General features: G+C 40.4%; 1 protein-coding gene across 1 annotated transcript in view; it reads right to left on the bottom strand.

Moving 5' to 3' along the window:
• Positions 1–15,261, bottom strand: part of FREM1 (FRAS1 related extracellular matrix 1) — a 93,109-nt gene that overhangs the window by 58,634 nt on the left and 19,214 nt on the right. The window contains exons 7-13 of the mRNA XM_070938594.1: positions 14,978–15,109; positions 11,089–11,433; positions 8,993–9,135; positions 7,310–7,506; positions 5,753–5,843; positions 4,991–5,158; positions 1,588–1,796 (exon numbers count right to left, since the gene is read on the bottom strand). Coding sequence (XP_070794695.1) covers positions 1,588–1,796; positions 4,991–5,158; positions 5,753–5,843; positions 7,310–7,506; positions 8,993–9,135; positions 11,089–11,433; positions 14,978–15,109 — 1,285 coding nt within the window. The remainder of the gene's footprint in view (positions 1–1,587; positions 1,797–4,990; positions 5,159–5,752; positions 5,844–7,309; positions 7,507–8,992; positions 9,136–11,088; positions 11,434–14,977; positions 15,110–15,261) is intronic.

The following is a 15,261-nucleotide window of genomic DNA, read 5'->3' as shown; positions in this document are numbered from 1 at the left end:
TCTGGTGTGCCTTGGATCTGCAGACCCGAGCGATGTGGCCCCTCTTCTCACATGAACGGCAAACGGCGTCCCTGAACTTACAGCTTTGTCGTGAGTGGGACCCTCCGCAGCTGGCGCATCCATCTCTGGGCTCTCTCTGGGCTGTGCGGGACTGCTCGGTGCGGTAGACCTCTTCTTCAGACTCCCCCTCGCTCGCGGTGCTTACGGTCTCTTGGTGCACCGGCGCCGTCTTCTGCGTTGTTCTGGTTAGGTGGGAGCTCTTTAGTTTCTCTGCAGCCTTTACTGACGATTCTTGTGCTCTGGCCTCGTCTAGCGCGATGTGTAGGGTCAGATTTGACCTCGCAAGCAGTCTTCTCTGGAGTCGGCTATCTCTCACTCCGCAAATTAGTTGCTCTAGGAGCATCTCATCCAGGTCTCGGTACTCACAATGGGTTGCGGCCTTACGTAGGGCAGCGACGTACTCGCTGATCGATTCGCCCTCCTGCTGGAGTCGTTGCTGGAAATCGTAGCGCTGGACGTACTTCGATGGCGTTGGTGCATAGTGGTCTTTCAGCAGGGTCTGTAGCGTTGACCAGGAAATGTTGTGGACCGAATTCAGCTCCGACAATGCTTCGGCTGTGTCGAAAACCCTTGGCCCACAGTGACTCAGGAACAGGGCTTTCTTCCGAACGTCCGGTAGCCCTTGCATGTCGTTTGCCACCATGAAGCACTCGAACCGAGACATGTAGGATCCCCACTTCTCTTCCTTGGGGTCGAAAGGCGCTGGCGGGGTGTAGGCAGACATCGTTTTGGGATTCTCCTGTGCTCCGCTCGCTCGCCTGGCTGGATTCGGATGCGGTCTCCGGTCCCCTTCTCCGAACGTGGCTTCAGCTCTTTTTTGAGTGTGGCTTCAGCTCTCTTCTGCTTCTGGCCTCAAAATCCCACCTTCGTCGCCAATGTTATGTGGGGTGAATGAGGATGCAGCAAGCCAGAGTAGTTAGTGACAACAGCTCTTTATTGTATGGTGAGACTCCAGCAACTAAACCCAGGAGCCAGCTCCCTTTATATACCTTACAAACGTAGTGGTCAGCCAATCAGCTGAGGGTCAGTTATTTCGAACTTCCCGCCAAACAAACCTATTTACATAACACTCTCTCTCTCTCTCTCTCTCTCTCTCTCTCTCTTTCTCTCTCTCTCTCTCTCTCTCTCTCTCTCTCTCTCTCTCTCTCTTTGTCTCTCACACAAACACTTCTATTTTGAGCTGATTATTAATTATAACTGATGTTTTCTCATTGGGCATTGATCATGCTGCCTGAAGATCATAGAGGTTATACTCCGATATATCTTGATATCTCTCCATAGGAAGGTTGGGCTTCCAGTTATAAATACAGAATCAACTGTTCGAAATAAAATTGAAAGAGAAAATTTTGAATCAATTTTCTCAGATCTGCTAATTTATATTTGCAAAGTGTTAATATGGAGAGGACGGGAAAGAATTGAAATGTATTTGCTCCCCAATGAATATAACACCGGCTACTTTTCATCAAAATTAGATCAGGCTTGAAATCCGGCTTATGGCTTCACAGCAAAAGAACTTTGCTCACCAACCTGAGTTTGGACATCTGTAAATCTTCACATGTCAGCCAATCTCTTTGATTCATAGGATTCTCATTTAATTCAACAGTCCCATGAAGAGGAAGCTTAAGGAGATGTATACGTATGTTTTCCAGCTTGGTGTCCACATCTGAAATCAAAATATGGCCTTTGGTAATGGTGCTCTGGCCCCCTTCTTCCACTTTCAAGCTGTGTGTAAGCACCTAAGCAGAAGAAAAGATAGAAAAGTTTCTTGTATAATAATATTTTTGCTGATGTTTTAGTACTAGGCCTAGGGCAGAGATGGCTAATCTTTTTGCCGTCGCGTGCCAAGAGCAGGGGGAGCATAGGGGGTTGCGCGCAAGCGTGCCCACACCCATAATTCAATGCCTTGGTAGTACAGTTATCTAAAGCACCCTGTTATTAAGACCAGCTGCCTGCAATTACTGCAGGTTCGAATCTCGCCAGGCTCAAGGTTGACTCAGCCTTCCATCCTTTCTAAGGTAGGTAAATTGAGGACCCAGTTGTGGGGGCAATAAGCTGACTTTGTATAAATATACAAAAGGATGAAGGCTATTGCTTAGCACATTGTAAGCCGCCCTGAGTCTCCGGAGAAGGGCGGCATATAAATCAAATTAAAAAAAATGCCCCTCACGCCCCACCCTGTGCATGCGCGTGCAACCCCTCCGCACCCCACCCCCCACTTTTGGCATGCAACAGTAGGCTGTGGGCCCAGTAGGCCTGTTTTTCGCCCTCCCCAGGCTCCAGAGGCTTTCTTGGAGCCTGGGGAGGGCAAAAACGGCCTCACCCCCAGAGGCCGTCCAGTGGGCCCAAATGCCCGAAAAACAGTTGGCTGGTGCGTGCATGCACGCTGGAGTTGAGCTAGGGCAACGCTCACGTGCCCACAGATATGGCTCCGTATGGCACCTGTGGCACGCGTGCCATAGGTTCGCCATCATGGGCCTAGGGCATATTTTTCCATAGAACACAGTTCTGCAGGCTTCAAAATCTCTCATCTAAAAAAAGAAGTTTTGCATTCTGGAGACACTCTCCACAATATTTTCTCAAGTGGTCAACGTCGGACTTGAAGAGTGTCAGCCTTTGTGCCCAAAATGAAAAACTATAATTTTCTGAAATTATATTTTCTTATTGCAGGATATAAGGTAGATGGCCATGAGGGAGATATGCAAGCTCCATTGCAATAGTGAGAAAGAATAAAACAATTTCTAAGCCCAGAACATCCAGTTAGCATTTAGAAGTGGTTCAAACAGATGCCTTCTTAATTCAGAGAAAGGCCTCCCTAATAAGTAAGGGAAGGAGGTACAACACAATCAGACTAGCTGCTAGGAACTTTCTGTTACTACAGCCTAACTCAATTAAAGTTGTTTTAGCTCTCCTGTGGAGAGGATCTATCTTGTGGAAGTGGCATTCTTGCTTTGAGGAGTACTTATATTTGGCTAGATTTATTGAGATTTCAAAATAATATGGTAGTTCCAGTTCTGCTGGTTCCACTCACAAGTCCTCCCAAAGTCTGAAACTGACCCCATTATTATCTTCACTTCTGCCAACCTCAAAATGCAAAAAAACATGCAGAGAACATTATGACCCAGCCAGCACCCACTACATTTATCTTCAGTTGACAAAACTTTTATCTCCATTGAGCAAAACTACAAAGTAAGAGTGTCCCACCTCTTGAATTACTGCTTAATGGAGCAACGAAAATCCTCTCACCTCAATTCCACGCAAAAAGGTTATACAATTAATTGCTATTCCCCCCCTCCATTTTTCAGGCATCTTGCATGAACTGATTTGTGCAATTAATCTTCCCCACACACACACAAACCATCATTTTCCATTTAAATCATTCTACAGCAACAATTCTTATACACGCATATGTTAACAGTTTTACAGCCAGTGGTTTTTCCCAATGTTGCTGAGTAGAGGCGACTTTCAAATTTGAAATTTTCTGAGCTGGAAACTGGGCTGTTTTTAAACTCAGAACGCTACTGATAGCACAAGAAGAGCATCAGAACATTTCCAGTGAAGTAAGAACAGCCATTGAAATCAAAACAGATGTTCTGTGTTGTCCTCAAAAACTTAAAATTTGAAATGTTTTGCAGTATTCTAATATTCTAACTCTACATGTGAACAAAGGGTAGAGGAAAAATGATGATTGGTTTTAGCAAGGACATGGGGAAAGTTAAAGCAAAGAATTCCCAGAAGTGGGCAACAACCACTTCCAAACTCAACTGCCTTGTGATTCAAATGAAAGACCAGTTTTGCTTTGTTCTGATTCCAGATATAGTCAATATTTTTTTCCAGTTTCCAAATACGGACATCATAAGATCAGAGAAAGGCAATGCTAATTCTGAAAATGTAAAGAAAAGGCAAATCATCATTTAGGCTTTAACAGCCTGCTTATTTCTCATACTAATGCCTTCTCAACCCAATAAAACTTTCTTTCCACTTAGGAAAGTGAATGAGAATTGTGAATTCTATCCCTTTACACCTAAAGTCTGCTTGTTTTAACAGATTGTGAATGTTTCTAACTGGAAAAAAAAAAACCTCAGACCATATGAAAAGTAAAAACATAATATAATTCCAATAGCCTACCCTACAACATAGGCTAATAATAATAATGATAATAATCCTACTGATTCCTCTCAGAGTTTTTAAAACTGATTTTCCCATTGCCCTAGCTGGAAATTGGAAAATTGACAGTTCCAAAGAAGAATTGACAGCATCAGAAATGATTAAAGCTTCCTATTTCTATCCATTATTCCCTTTCCTGAACCTATTTTGCTGTCTGTTCATCATGGTCATAAGTCATGACAGTCGCAAATCAAATCGCTCACTGGACTGACTCTTTATAACCTTTTTGGTATCATGTGATTGCAGGATGCTGCAAATGGCTTGAGTGCAGGCTAGTTGCTAAGTGCCCAGCATGCAGTCATGTGACTAGTAGGGCCATGGCTGTCAGTACTTCAGAACGTGTTTCCCCGAAAATAAGACCCTGTCTTATATTTTTTTGAACCCTGAAATAAGCGCTTGGACTTATTTTCGAGGAGGTCTTATTATTTTGGGGTGCGTGGAGCAAGACGGGGCTCCTCTTGCCATCTTACCTGATTTCCAGCTCTGTCTCCCTAACCCTAACCAGAGGAAATGGTGGGGACCGCCTGGCCATGCGTTTAAATATTTTCGGAGAGGCTTATTTTCAGGGAGGGGGCTTATTTTAGAGCATGCGCTCAAAAGCCCGATTGGGCTTATTATCCGGGGAGGTCTTATTTTCAGGGAAACAGGAGAAGTACTCCCTGGGAAGTACATTCTAACTTCAAATGATCACTAAGCGGTTGATTGTAAGTTGAGGTCTACCTGTAGTCTCCATTTTCTTCTACTTCTTTTAGCATCAAAAACATACCTCTGGAGACTGATTGTCCACTGGAAGAACGGTAATGTTAAAACAGTTGCCATACAAAGTTCCTCCATGTTGATTGCTGATGGAAAATGCAAACTGGATGTATTGAGGTTCAGGACCAATATCTTCCATGGGTGGCACATAGGCAACTTTCATGTGGTTTATGGCGTGCTACAGATGCAAAATAGTTAAATAAATATCTGTTATATATCATTTAAAAAATCTTCCATTCTGTATCTGCATCACTAATCATTTTTAAAATAAAGAAATATATTCAATCATACTATGCTATAATCCAAAGGTAGGCAACCATGCTGGCTCAGGAATTCTGGGAATTGAAATCCACAGGTCTTAAAGTTGCCATAGTTGCCCACCCCAGCTTTAATCTAGTTGTGCACACATTTTTTACAATAATCCATTTTATATTTTACATTTCAGTTATTATACAGCTGTGAAAGCTGATAATTTTAAAGGAATAAGGAAATGAAGGTAAAAGACCTTTAAATTAAGGATGTGAAAATGTTTACTAAAAACATTGCAGACTGCAGGGGGAAAAAACCATCAAACCATCCTAGATCAGATTGACCACATAGGAATTCTTTAAAACTAACATTAATTTTGGGCGCTTTTTTTTCCTTCATAGTTTTCTTGTAGTGAAAACTGCTTCTTGCAGAGCAGTTCGTTTTTCAATTGACTCTTTTTAGATAAAGTGGGTGTAATGCATGATGGGGCATCTTCAGGTCAACTTTAAATTTAATGACAAACCTGAGTGAACGATCTTAGTGATGGAATAGATGGATCCTTGATAAGCTTAGGAATACTCTCTACCATGAATAATTTTCCAGCATCTGTGTGGCTGCAGAAAAAAAAAAGTACTGTCATATATGTGTAGTAAATTACAGGATGTTTTGAAAAGAGAAGAAATACAGTCATTCCAAAATAGGACAGAAAGTTCCTTATAACTGTCTCTCTACTTGTTATAATTTATTGTGAAATAATTGTGATCACTGAATGTCTGTGTAAGTACTTGTATGTAGATAACATACAGATCTGATTTTATAATAGATTTTGCTATGACCATTAAGCAAATGCCATGGTTGTTAAGTGAATCGCTGTATTCCTATCGGCTTTTTTTTTGCCAGAAACCAGCCCAAAAGACATAAACTCACAAAAGAATATCATAATTTGTGGTCATCTCACCACAGAATGCAACAACTGCTCACAAAGGTAAGTTGATTGCCAAGCATCCAAAATGCAGTCATGTAATTGCAGCGATGTATGCAGCTATTGGAACTTTAGAATTGAGTTATAAGTACTTTTGGAGGGTCCACTAAGTGACCAGGCATAAGTCAAGGACTATATGTAATCACAACTGTATAATGTCCATAATACTGAGATGTTATTATGGCAAGCTACCTATGTACTTAATAGTTCTTAATGTCTTGTGCACAATCTGAACCTTCTCAATTCAAATAACCATTTTGTTTTCAAATGGCCTCCTGAGGCCATTTTAGGTCTGCTTATTTATTCCTACTTATTCCTGTTGGATCCATATTCATTGTCATTGACCAGATTCTCATATTTTTGTTTATGATGCTTTGACATACACATGTCAAAGATATTAAGATACAAAATGTCTTCAAATTTCTGCATAGATGTACTGCCTCTAGTGTTGTACATATAATCTAGTCCTATCCTCACACATCCATGCAGGTAGAATAAGTGATTGCAGGGACAGGCCTGAATAAATCTAGAAAAATGAGAAAACTCATCAGTCAAGCTGAACATAACATAAAACAAACAGAGAAGCAGGAGTCCTTCTAATCTCTCCTTAAAATTACTCCCAATTGACCATCAAGAGGTAGCTGAGCCTGAAAACACACATGTATGCAGGAAGTCCTCAACTCACAACCACAATTGAGTTCAAAATTTTTGTTGCTAAGCAAGACACTTGTTAAGTGAGTTTTACCCGTTTTATGATCTTTCTTCCCACCGTTGTTAAGTGAATCATTGCAGTTGTTAAGTTTGTAACACAGTTGTTGAGTGACTGGCTTTCCCCCATTAACTTTGCTTGTCAAAAAGTCTCAAAAGGGGATCAAATGACCCCAGGAAACTACAACCATCATAAATATATGGCAGTTGCCAAGCATCTGAATTTTGATCACGTGACCATGGGGATGCTGCAATGGTCATAAATGTGAAAAAAGGTCATAAGTCACTTTTTCAGCACCATTGTAACTTTAAATAGTCACTAAATGAATGGTTGTAAGTTGAGGACTAGTTGTATTCTCTTCAGAGAAGTGTACATCCCCTGAGACTTACTAATGTGCAAAGGAGAAGAATGGGGGAGATGTTATGACATATATTAGCTCACTGTCCTGGGTTTCCATATCTATGTAATGAAGGTGTGTCTTTGTTAAATAAGCAATCTCCGTTTCCTTGAGAATCAGATGACGGTTTGTTCCTGGAAATTCTTTTGGCAGCTGATCATTCACAGGAATTATGCGTACTCTTATTATCTAGGATAACAATAATAAAAACAATTATCATACCCTGTTTTTTTAAAAGAGAGACCATCCAAAATGCTGCAATTAAATAATCGTGGCATTTAAAATGAATCTATGCAACTTGTTGAACCACACACCTCAAGCATAAGGGTTTCAAATTTTTCAAGCATGTTCAGATCCTGCATTTATCTAGATCAGGGGTCTGCAGCCTTAAACACTCAAAGAGCCATTTGGACCCATTTCCCACAGAAAAGAAAATACCGGGAGCCACAAAACCCTTCCCGTGCCTGACTATTTCTTGAGCGGCCACAAAACTAGCATATGTAGTTGAATTAAATGTTCTGTTTTCTTCTGAAATTTTTCTTTTCTTGGATTTAGCCATGGTTAACCTGCCGGGGGTTGAAAAGCTCAATAAATCGCATGCCGGCGGGTGTCGCACATTGGCGGTTGTGAAGCATATTTTGAGTGACAGAGAGCTGCAGCAGAGGGGTGAAAGAGCCACATGCAGCTCCAGAGTCGCAAGTTGCTGACCCCTGACCTAGATACTATCCAGTGGTGGGATTCAAATAATTTAACAACCAGTTCTTTGCCCTAATGATTTCTTCCAACAACCAGTTCACCAAACTGCTCAGAAAGTTAACAACTGGTTCTCCCGAAGTGGTGCAAACTGGCTGGATCCCACCACTGATAATATCCCTATTTTTAAAAAAATGTAATGAGATTTCAGCATTTTTACATGAGCTCTCGCAAATGATGACATGGGCAGGTTGTAAGAGCTGGTAATGCTGTGAAATGTTTATCTTTATATTTTGTTTAAATTAATCTGTGTTATACTTTAGAAGTCCCTGGACACTTTCTGAAATGTTGTAGATCTTTGTTCTTGTGTCTCTTAGAAGAAACAACTTAAAGGGCAGCTATATATTCTACTAGTATTTCATCTAATTTAATCAGGTTCACTGCATTTTCAATAGGTTTGCAATACCATTTATCTACTTGGTACAAAACAGTCTTCCCCAACCTGGTACTGCCCTGAAGCCTGAGTTACAGTTTCCATCATTCCCCTCTACCAATCATAAATATGGTTGTGGGAAGTATGTTGGGAACTAGTTTTTTTACAAGATAGGAATTCTGATTAGGTAAAACAATCAACTGGCATCAATAAAAAATGTGAGACATGCAAAGCAAACTGTGGATTAAACATTCAATAGCTGGGAGGAAGAAATTATTTCATTGTAATAAAGGTCTACCTATCCTTGCAACGTCACATATTTAGATAGCTTTGGCTGTCAAGACAGCTAAGGAAGGAATCTAATAACATTAATCTTAACATGTAATCATGAAGTTGAGCTATCGGGGTAAGAAAAAAGTCACTTTGGTGTATCTGTATTCTACAAATGGGACAAGCTTATTTGTAAGTGAATTTGACACTATATATTTTAGGTATACAGGAATGTCACTGCATTCTCTCTCAATCCCTATAATGATTTCTAAATCTTACCTGAATTTCTGAAAGATTGGGAGGATCATGACTATCACATAGAACCAACTCAACTGAATCTTCAAATATTTCTCCTCCTAAGTGATGATAGTAAATTATCCCATTAAACAGGTCTTTTTGAAGGAATTTAGTAACTGGATAACCTGTTAAATACCAGGAACAGGAAGAAATCCGTAACTTAGATTAGCAGAGGTCACTAATATTATTATTATTTTTTGCATGAAATCTTAGACATAGTTATTCTGTATGTAATACTGAAATTAATCATTTCTTTAATGCTGTTGAGGTACACAAGACTTTACATTTCTTTGGTGTTTTCTTTTAATATTTAAATAAGTTTAAAATAAGTTTTCTTTTAATGCTATTCTTCAAAGCACCTGAAGGTAGAACAAGAAGCAATGGGTGGAAACTAATCAAGGAGAGAAGCAATTTAGAACTAAAGATAAATTTCCTGACAGTTAGAACAATTGATAAGTGGAACAACTTGCCTCCAGAAGTTGTGAATGCTCCAACACTGGAAATTTTTAAGAAGATGTTGGATAACCATTTGTCTGAAGTGGTGTAGGGTTTCCTGCCTGGGCAGGGGGTTGGACTAGAAGACCTCCAAGGTTCCTTCCAACTCTGTTATTCTATTCTATTCTATTCTATTCTATTCTATTCTATTCTATTCTATTCTATTCTATTCTATTCTATTCTATTCTATTCTATTCTATTCTACTCTACTCTACTCTACTCTACTCTACTTCTATTCTATTCTATTCTATTCTATTCTATTCTATTCTATTCTATTCTATTCTAATATGCCTTCTAAACCATCATTTTACTACTGTTCCCACTTATTTAGGAAGGATATAACTTAAATAAATTATTTAAGTTATATCCTTCCTGGTGTTGTAAATAAACACCATGCTCATATTCTAGGAAAAATTTATTGTGTCAAACTTTACACAACAATTACTTTATTTCTCAAACATGGGAATTCACAGTGGTAGGAGTCAAAACAATAAAGATGATGATTCAATTGTGCGGACAATTGTATGCATATAAAAAAGAGTAGGTCTTTGATCACACAGTCACAGCGCCTATCTTAACTTTTTTATTCCTCCCTACAGATATATGGGTATAGAATTTCTAGGGAGAATTTATTTATTTGTTTCTTTATATTCTACCTTTATTATTGAGGAATTCATTTTAATATTGAATGACATACCAAAGGCAATACAGGTAGTCCTCAACAAACAACAGTTTATTTAGTGACCGTTCAAAGATACAACGGCACTGAAAAAAAGTGACATGACTATTTTTCACTTTTACAATTGTTGCAGCATGCCCATGATGACGTGATCAAAATTCAGACACTTGGCAACTGACTCATATTCATGATGGTTGCAGTGTCCTGGGGTCATGTGATCACCTTTTGCGCCCTTCTTACAAGCGAAGTCAATGGGGAAGTCAGATTCACTTAACAACCGTGTTTCTAACTTTAAAATCAGCTGCAGTGATTCACTTAAAACTGCGGCCCAAAATGTCATAAAATGGGGCAAAACTCACTTAACAAGTGGTTCACTTAGCGACAGAAATTTTGGGCTCAATTGTGGTCATAAGTCGAGGACTACAGTACCTGTATGTGAAAAAGCATATGGGATTAGGGCAAAAAAAAAGGAATCAGATGAAAATTAAATTTGATTGAATTTATAACCATGGGTACATTTAAATACAATTCCAATTAAATATTAACTGATACAATTGATAAGATTGCATCTCTTGTCTTTCATAAATTGTCATTCATATCCTGTCTCAGTGAAGGTTATAATTTTGTGACAAATTAGGCCCATAGCCAAGACTTTTAGAAGCATGTGGTCCCAGAGTTTGAAGTTGTTTACTCTTTGTATTTTTGATAATAGAAGTGGTGAATCAGAATGTACAGTTCTTAGCAAAAGGAATTAACATAAGCACCAAAGCTAATAAGGTGGACAAGCGTAAAATCTCATGTGTAGCTGAAAATAATCTCCAGGCATATATGAAAACAGAACTCAAACACTGTATAATGAAAAGAAAAAAGGAATAAAGACCAACACAGGTGTTGAGCACATTACCAATAAAATCTGTTTTAGGTTTTTTCATTATTTCTCCTGCTTCCGGTGATCTGGTAATATTGAAGAGTATGTAGTCATCGCTAGAGTCCATATCCGATGCTTGAAGCATTGAGCTTTGGATCAGGATTGTTTCTCCTTCATGGACCTCTATTTCAACATTACTAATGAGAAAAGGGGGGCTGTCATCTTTGGGCAGAATATTGATTGGAAACCTGTGGCGGCTACTGTGGTGGCCATCGAAGATCCTAAAGACAATGGAGTCTTTGGTGGAATCGCTGTCATCATGATGGTAACGAACAACTCCAGTCTTAAGATCCAAGACATTGAACATGAATCCTTTCCCTCCTGTTAGACAATCGAAAGTGAACAGTTCATATTAGATTGTACTTTGGGAAATGCACTCCGTTTTATAAAGATGGTGCGAGAGCTACTGAGATAAGAAACAGGACAAACACCAATAGCATCTGTGCTCCAGAAATTTGCTAATGTGATCCTACTGATGTCAGGGTTCCAAGTAACATACCCATAGCAAAGAAAACTCTGAGGCAGGTAGATTCCTCAAAGAATAATTTTATTGGTATGTCATATTGGCACAGGCTGGTGAAAACTGACTCTATTTTCACCTAATTAAAAGAAAAAGCTTTTCACTTTCTCAAAACTATCAGTCACATGGTCCAATCAGGATACTGTCCAGTTGCTAGGTGACTCCAGTCCCCCCCCCTTCCGAGCACCTGCAGGAATGTCCTTGGTTCCCAAGAGAAAGTATTTTGTTTTGACTACAACTCCCCAACTATCTCTATTCCCCCCCCCATCCCTCTTCTCCAGTGTGTCAGCGCTGAAGTCTCAAAATGGCCTCAGTCAGGCCAGCTTCAGAGCTGACAACTGAATTGCTTAGAACTCAGGGAATATGGAAGGACCCGTCTCTTATTTCTACAGAAGTGAAACTAGGGAAGCTTTCATATTTTGCTGATGAACAGTTTAAAATGTTTCAAGCAATACAAAAAAGGTACTAGGCTAGGGGATTGAACCTAGTAGCTTTAGAATGCAAATGTAAAGCCCTTACATTAAAGCAGAGATATAATAGAGGTAGTCCTCGACTTACAACAGTTCATTTGGTGACTGTTCAAAGTTATAACAGCACTGAAAAAAGTAACTTATGACCATTTTTCACACTGATAGTTGCAGCATCCCCATGGTCATGTGATCAAAATTCAAATGCTTGGCAGCTAACTCATATTTATGACAGTTGCAGTATGTCGGAGTCATGTGGTCACTTTTTGAGACCTTCTGACAAAGCAAAGTCAATAAGGAAGCCAGTTTCACTTAACAACCATGTTATTAACTAAACAATTCCAGTCATTCACTTAGCTGTACATCTCCACCCCTGACCACCCCAACGATGCCCTTGAAGTGATGTCTCGCTGCCTGGAGGCCATGCGGGTCTGGATGGGGAGGAACAGGCTCAGACTCAACCCTTCCAAGACTGAGTGGCTGTGGCTTCCGGCGTCCCGATATAGTCAGCAGGTGCCATCGCTGACTATTGGGGGTGAATCCCTGCCCCCCACAGAGAGGGCTCGCAATCTGGGTGTCCTCCTGGACGCACGGCTATCTTTAGAAGAGCATATGACAGCCGTGGCCAGGAGGGCCTTTTATCAGATTCGCCTGATTCGCCAGTTGCAGCCCTTTCTGGACCGGGACGCCTTGCGCACGGTCACTCACGCCCTTGTCACCTCCCGGCTGGACTATTGTAATGCTCTCTACAAGGGGCTCCCCTTGAAGAGCACTCGGAGGCTCCAGCTGGTCCAGAATGCGGCCGCGTGGGTGGTTATGGGCGCAACCCGTTGCACCCACGTGACACCCTTCCTGCACAAGCTGCACTGGCTCCCAGTGGTCTTCCGGGTGCAATTCAAGGTGCTGGTTACCACCTTTAAAGCGCTCCATGACATAGGACCCGGGTACCTTCGAGACCGACTTCTGCCACCAATAGCCTCCCACCGGCCAGTTCGCTCCCACAGAGAGGGCCTCCTCAGGGTGCCACCGGCCAAGTTATGTCGGCTGGCGACACCCAGGGGGAGGGCCTTCTCTGTGGGTGCCCCAGCCCTGTGGAATGAACTGCCCCCGGAAATACGTAAGATCTCCGACCTCCGGGTATTTCGTTGCGCACTAAAGACCCTGTTGTTCCGCCAGGCTGGGCTATCACAATAACATTTTAAATTGGGTTTTAAATTTCTGGGGTTTTAAAATTTAGCCGAATTTATTTAATAATTTTAAACTATTTTAACTGATGTTGTTTTGTGTTTTTAATAGGCTGTACACCGCCCTGAGTCCTTCGGGAGAAGGGCGCTATAGAAATAAAATTATTTATTTATTTATTTAACAATTGTGGTAAGAAAGGTTGTAAAATGAGGCAAAACTTACTTAAACAAATTTAAAAGCAGAATATGGTCGTAAGTCAACGACTACCTATATTGTCAATTTTAAGGATAGCTTTTTGATTTGTTGTCAAATGCTTTTCAACTAAATCAATATTGTATTACTTTTGAATTAAACTGAACTAACATACTTCAAATTTAGACAATTCATTTTGTAATTTATCTCTGCACTATGTATGTGTGTGTGTGTGTTCTCCTATATACACACACAGGAACATACATACATTCAGAGAACTCTGCTTCTTCCCTCCGAATACACACCAACACCTTAGCCTTTTAGGAAAAATTTACTCCCCCACACCTTCCAATATACAAAGAGCAACACTTTCCATTTCAGCTCATTCTAAGTGGACATTCTAACTATCACCCACTAGCAGAAGTTCAACAGGAAGTAGGAAATTGAGGCAGAGAACTGAACTGAATTAAAATCTTACACTATGGAGCAAGAAAAAAAGTTCAACAAAAACATAAATATAAGTGCAGAAAGGGACAAATAAAATTAAGGCAAGCCTTTTTGATTTTTGCTCTTTATCCAATATAACTAATCACAATTTCTTGGGTTGGATTAGAACAGGGGTCCCCAACCTTGACAACTTTAAGACTTGTGGACTTCAATTCCCCGAATTCCTCAGCCAGCTTGCTGAGGAATTCTGGGTGGAATTCTGGGAGTTGAAGCCCACAAGTCTTAAAGTTGCCAAGGGTGGAGACCCCTGGACTAGAAGACCTCCAAAGTCCTTTCCAACTCTACTGTTCTCTTCTCTTCTCTTCTCTTCTCTTCTCTTCTCTTCTCTTCTCTTCTCTTCTCTTCTCTTCTCTTCTCTTCTCTTCTCTTCAATGCAAAACCATGGGGCAGAAGGAAAGTCTATTTTCAAAACTTCACATTTAGGAGGCTATACTAAATGCTGCACATTTCTGTGCACATTTTCCAATTTTGTTTCACCCAGCACATTCAGATCAGAGAGGGCACAGACACCACTCAGTTCAACTGATGGAATATATAGCTGGCTGTATATTTATGAAACATCAGCAAACATCTGAAAACAGTTAACTGGTGGAAACAGGACAAAAAGTAGGAAAAGAAATAAACAACAAGCAAGAGATAAAAAAAGGAAGGGAGTTTAGTATGGCTAACCTATATTATTTCAATCTTGCACCAAAAGTACAGAACTTTTCAGAATTGCTAGAAGCAGCCTTGTGGATAATTAGTGTGGACAGCCTCACAGGAAGGGGCCTTTAGTTATTCCAGTTTTAACCCTCTTGTGTCCATAACGACAACAGAATAGAGATGGAAAGTAGGACACAAGGTGATTCCCTCCTCTGGTCCAGGCCATGAAAGAAACATTTGGGTGAACAAGGATGATCCAAGGGGGAAAAAAAATATGTTTTTCATGTTGCAGGGGCTGTGCTGAGAACCAAATTGCAATTACTGCAGTCAGACTTTAGAAGGGAGATGGTACCTCTTACAGTAAGCTGCCCATGTTGTAATCCATCCACAGGGACCAAGCGAACTCCGCTGATATCATCGTTGTCTACAATCTGAAGCTGCTCCCATGTTATGGGGCGAGACTGGCCTTCCAAGAGATCAAGACCTAAAAAAGACAAGAGAAACATTGAGACAGCCAGAGTTATTACACTAATATGCATTCAATGTGATAAATATTTCACATGAGAAAATAATAGGTACATGTGTATAGGCGTGTAACAAAAATGTAGGTTGTATTTTTTTTTATAGGTCCTTAAA

Source organism: Pituophis catenifer, unplaced genomic scaffold, assembly GCF_029215685.1.
Source record: "Pituophis catenifer annectens isolate HBS135680 unplaced genomic scaffold, rPitCat1.0.hap2 SCAF_2, whole genome shotgun sequence".
In the NCBI taxonomy this organism is placed as follows: domain Eukaryota; kingdom Metazoa; phylum Chordata; class Lepidosauria; order Squamata; family Colubridae; genus Pituophis; species Pituophis catenifer.
The sequence above is the reverse complement of the archived record's forward strand: the minus strand, read 5'-3'. Positions and strand labels throughout refer to the sequence as shown.